Here is a 4858-nt window from a genome sequence, read left to right on the forward strand (position 1 = left end):
AGCTAGCTAAACAATGGATGACAGTGGTGGGGTAGGTTGTAACACATTTTCTGAAAATGTTACAACCTGTGGAATGGGGCTAGTAGACCCATTTAATGTCTGTTTAATTTCATCTTTTTGTGTGTGTGACTGTTCAGCCCTCTCTCTCTTTCCATGAGAGACACAAATACATACACACACAAAAGTATAAACGTTGTGGTTTTTATATTTAGTTTAAAACATTAATATGATCTCCATTCTCTATGTGAAGAACCATTGTATGGTATACAATATGTTGGTGAATCTATTTTCACACCCTGTGTACCCTGTTTATGCAATAAATCAGTATATCAAATGGAATTCCATTGTTTTCTGCATTTTTTTACCTGTTACAATCTACCCCAATAGGTGTTACAATCTACCCCAGTAGTGGGGTAGGTTGTAACAAAGATACACACTGTATTAATGGTTGCCACTTGTAGTAGACAAATGTGGGTACTTTGCCAAAAAGTTCCAGAACTGTAGCTTTAAAAGAAATGGTAGTTTTAGGTGCTGAAGAAAAATGTGTTACAACCATACCCGGTCTCCCCTACTGTTAAGACGCTCTTAGCCGGTAATGAGTAGGCTACTCTGGAGCACTCGTAGATCTACGAGTGTTTTCACGATGCTCTTAAGCTACGATGGTTTCGGGAAACAGTCGGCAAATCTTAAGACGTTCGTAAGAGGGACTTTACGACGCTCTTAGGCTTCAGATGCTTTCGGGGAAGCATTACAATCTTTAATTGTAATTACGTAATTGTAACGTAATTACAATTACGTTAGCATCCCTCGTAAGAGCGTGTCTCCGTCGTTATCGGGAAACTGGTCCCTGAGCTAATGAGCTGATTACCGGTACCTACATTGTAGCTTTTATTTGTCTGGAATCTCAACATTTTAAACTTCACTTCTTATGAATAAAATAACATTAAGTAGGCTAACATAGGTTAATAATGCATGAACAAAACGGTATTTTGACCGCAAGTGGTAACATTATGGAATTCCATTCCCCAGATTTCGCTCATAGCCTAGCCATAGAAAGAAAGAGTCGTACAAATGAACAAAATCTCCGTGGACCGCCCTTGTGCGTCCAGCTGCCGGTGACCTGGAACTATGCCAATTTCCTAAACTTGATCAACAGACTCTGCCCCGCCTATTTGTCAACCCAGGAGCCGCTACTGTGTGCGGATACACGCTCATAGCTTCAGCTTCTGCAGAATTTAACAAGAATACCACCAAGCGTTGGTTATAATGACAGTTTCCTGCAGGAGATTGACGATGCCAAACAAGCCAGTTAAAAGCGTATCATACCGCACGTAGTTCAGAAACACATGGACCGTCTGCGCATTGTGCGCAATGTCCCAACTCGACGATTGTCCTCCTCTGGTTCAAAGGAAATAATGCACCAGTTTCTAGCCGAGGATTTATGGAGAAATTGAGCAGGTACAGACACAGTCTCTATGTTGTGAAGAACATGACAGGTAAGTCAATTAATATACCCGGTTGGAAAAAAATGTAACGGCTGAAGTGTTAAGCTACTGCGTTGTGGCAAACAAAAGGGAAACAATTTGACTTAAGCAGAAAAGTTACTGACATTGCGTTACAATATTTTTTTAAACTAGGCCTACGGGAAAGTAGTCTGATTAATTATGGACCCATAGCAGTTTGTAATAGCAATAACATTTTACTGGATAGAGCGAATGCATCAGGACCTTAGTTCGTTTCGATTTCCATATAATTTGCATAGCAGTGTCAAATGGGTTGCTATCAACGAATGTTTTATTAGCCTATGCCTGAGACAATGTGGAATTTTTCCTCATTTCGAGGGTGAACAATCAGTATAATTTCGAATGAGTGTTCCACTTCCAGGTTCAACTGCATGTTTAGATCAGGTACAAAACATAATCATTTCAAACCAGCAAGTCTTCAGTTACTGTAGGCCTGCAGTAAAACTCTTCCTCATTCACTACGAAACAAACCCCCTTAATTTAACCCCTTATAAATGTCTTACTTTTGACCTTAAAACCCTTCTAGTAGGCCTAGTTTTTAAGTAGAAATGTGCATATATTAAGGTCGATTAAGGAGAACATCTTACTTTTACTTTTTTGAATTCCCCTTAATTTCGGCCATCTTAATCAAAGAATCCCTGAATTAACACATTCAAATAAAATTAAGATATCTTAAATTGTCCTTAATTACCTCCTTAATCACAACAAATAAAGTAAACCCCTGACTTGGCACCTTAAATGTAATAGATTACGGGTTTCACACTCACACCTTAAAATGGCATTTTAACCTGTTGAAGAGTATGGTCACAAATTATATGATCAGACGCAGCTGGGCCCCTGGGAGTACGATCACAAATATGTGATTAGAAAGTTTTCTAAAAAAGTTCCATACTATGATGCAACAATTACCCTCAGGGACTCTTCACCAAAGATTCTAGAACAGCTCTAGAATCTTTGCTCTTCACTGAAACTATAGAATGTTTGCATAGAATTCTAGAAGGAGCCAGGAAAATAATCACTCTCTCGGGAACGGCATTGTCTTAAAGAATTCACTCCTCAACAGGTTAAAGTAAAATTAAGGGCCTGTGGCCGGTTGCACAAAGCACCTTAAGTTAAGTTTTTCCCTTAAAATCTGATTTAAGGGTCCCTTAAAATAAAAACGGTTGCACAAACACCCTTAACTTTTCTCCTTAAGGGTTCCTTAACATTTTCCCTGCGCGTCGGGGTCCGGTTCGCCCTGTCGGGACTTATTTTCCCAGTAATGACCGGCGTTCCCCTGAAAACGTACCAAAACCACTTAATTTAAATTAAGGGGCCTTTAATTTGTGAAACTGTGGCCAACCGTCTCTGAACACACGCTGCTGAACTTGAATTTAACATTCTTTAGAACACAGCTGATCAACCGTCTGCTTTCACGTTTGAATGAAGTTCCAGTCCTTGCGTAGTGATATGAAAGACGTATCAGAAGCACAAAACCCGTTGCCATTGACAGCGGTAATTATATGTTTGCAGCGGTAATTACATTAATTTATTTACCGCTAGAACTTTGGGAAATCCCATTCAAGTCAATGGAGCGTTCTACTAGCATTGTGAAGAGCCGTATAATAAATACAAATATATTTTAATATATTTTTATATTTTTTAAATATAATCCTGCCACATAGAGCATGGGTGTAAGGTTTCTCCTAACTACTTTCCTAATCACTTTTCCCTCACAGAACATGTTAGTGACATTTCCTCCTCAGTCCTTTGGCAAACCACTCCACCAGACCTCCTCCTTGCTCAACACTTCTGGGTTACCTGAGCAGCAAACATGTTCAGCAGGATGCAACAGCGATCAGAACTTCAAGTGCATGGCCTATACAGTGACTTACTGCATAGTATTTCCCATTGCCTTTTTATGTAACTCAGTGGCACTCTTTGTCTTCCTGCGGCTCACCCGTAAACACTCGGCCAACAGTGTGTTCATGATTAACCTGGCGCTGTCGGACACGGTCTTCTCACTCACACTGCCCTTCCGCCTGGTCTACTACTTCCGAGACAGTGAGTGGGACTTCCCAGACTGGCTGTGCCGCATATGTGTCTTTGCCTTCTACATGAACCTGTACACCAGCGTGCTGTTCCTTACAGGACTCAGTGTGCTGCGCTACATCGCCATCGTGCATCCACTTCTAAACCGCAGCCTGGTGACAGTGAAACGGGGTGTATGTGTTTGCGTGGGGATCTGGGTTGGTGTGGCATTGCTCTCAAGCCCCTTCCTCATGACCGGAACCCTGGAGAGGGAGGGCAAGACCCGCTGCTTTGAGCCAGGAGCCATCACGTCCTGGTACCGCATCCTGGTCCTGAACTATGTCGCCCTGGTGCTGGGTTTCCTCCTGCCGTTCACCACCATCTTGGGCTGCTACGGCTCCATCATGTTCAAGCTGGTGAGCAGGAAGAAGAGGCCGAGCCGAAGCCGGCAGAACCGCCAGCGCGCTGTCTACCTGGTGACAGTGATCCTGAGCAGTCTCCTGCTGTGCTTCCTGCCGTACCACCTGCTGCGCTCGCTGCACCTCCACGCTGTGGTGCATCGCTGGAACTGTTGCATCACCGGGTGGCTTCTGCGCATGCTGGTGATCTCGCTCTGCCTGGCCGCGTCAAACAGCTGCCTCAACCCACTGATGTACTACTTTGCCGGAGAATCCTTCCGCACCACGGTGCGCACCACTGTCCGCTCCACCCTCAGGTCGACCTCCTTCAGCTCCATTGGTCAGAGTAGCTGGAAGAGCAGGAGGAAGCGATCACAGTACCCCTTGTCCCACATTGCTGAGGGACTGCCAGAGATTAGCCTCAGACCACAGGATTGAGATGGGCTGTGATGATGGATTACAGATACAAGATACAAGGAAGTTTATTGTCACATGCATATAGTTACTGGAAGTAAGAAATGCAGTGAAATTATGTCTGGTGTCAGCCTATTTGTGCATTTATGGGGGGTAGATTAGTTTAGTAGATTAAGTGGCAAGGGCTGCATAAGAAGGTGGGGGAGGATTGGGATTGGGGGCACCAACAAGGAGCACCCAAGAGCAACAGGGGCAAGGAAAAACCCTTATCAAGGAAGAAACCTTGGGCAGATCCACGGCTCAAGGGGCTAACCCAACTGCCAGGGGTCTTGGTGTGTGTGTTGGGGGGATTACAAGGGAGGGGGGCAGAAAGGCTAGGCAATCAAGGACATGGGTAGATAGATGGAGGAGAAATCAAAAATAATAAATAAACAGTTCTATGGAGATGTGCAAAAGTTGGAGAAAGTCAGATATGTGTGTGTGTGTGTGTTGACGTGTGATGAAATAAGAAAA

General features: G+C 43.6%; 1 protein-coding gene across 2 annotated transcripts; it reads left to right on the forward strand.

The window, feature by feature from the left end:
• Positions 1 to 1171: 1171 nt before the first annotated feature.
• cysltr3 (cysteinyl leukotriene receptor 3) lies at positions 1172 to 4481 on the forward strand. 2 transcript variants are annotated; one of them, XM_048255204.1, is made up of 2 exons: positions 1172 to 1496; positions 3242 to 4481. In XM_048255204.1, exon 2 carries the CDS (start codon positions 3245 to 3247, stop codon positions 4367 to 4369), a length of 1125 nt encoding a protein of 374 aa, XP_048111161.1. In that variant the 5' UTR covers positions 1172 to 1496; positions 3242 to 3244; the 3' UTR covers positions 4370 to 4481. The 2 variants fall into 2 exon arrangements, with proteins under 2 accessions (XP_048111161.1, XP_048111162.1); XM_048255205.1 differs by having other exon boundaries at positions 1172 to 1458.
• Positions 4482 to 4858: the final 377 nt, after the last annotated feature.

Source organism: Alosa alosa, chromosome 10 (assembly GCF_017589495.1).
Source record: "Alosa alosa isolate M-15738 ecotype Scorff River chromosome 10, AALO_Geno_1.1, whole genome shotgun sequence".
Lineage (NCBI taxonomy): Eukaryota > Metazoa > Chordata > Actinopteri > Clupeiformes > Clupeidae > Alosa > Alosa alosa.

What these genes read in the sequence shown, in the direction of transcription:
- cysltr3 (XM_048255204.1), top strand. Translation starts at nt 3,245, where the DNA reads ATGTTAGTGACATTTCCTCCTCAGTCCTTTGGCAAACCACTCCACCAG.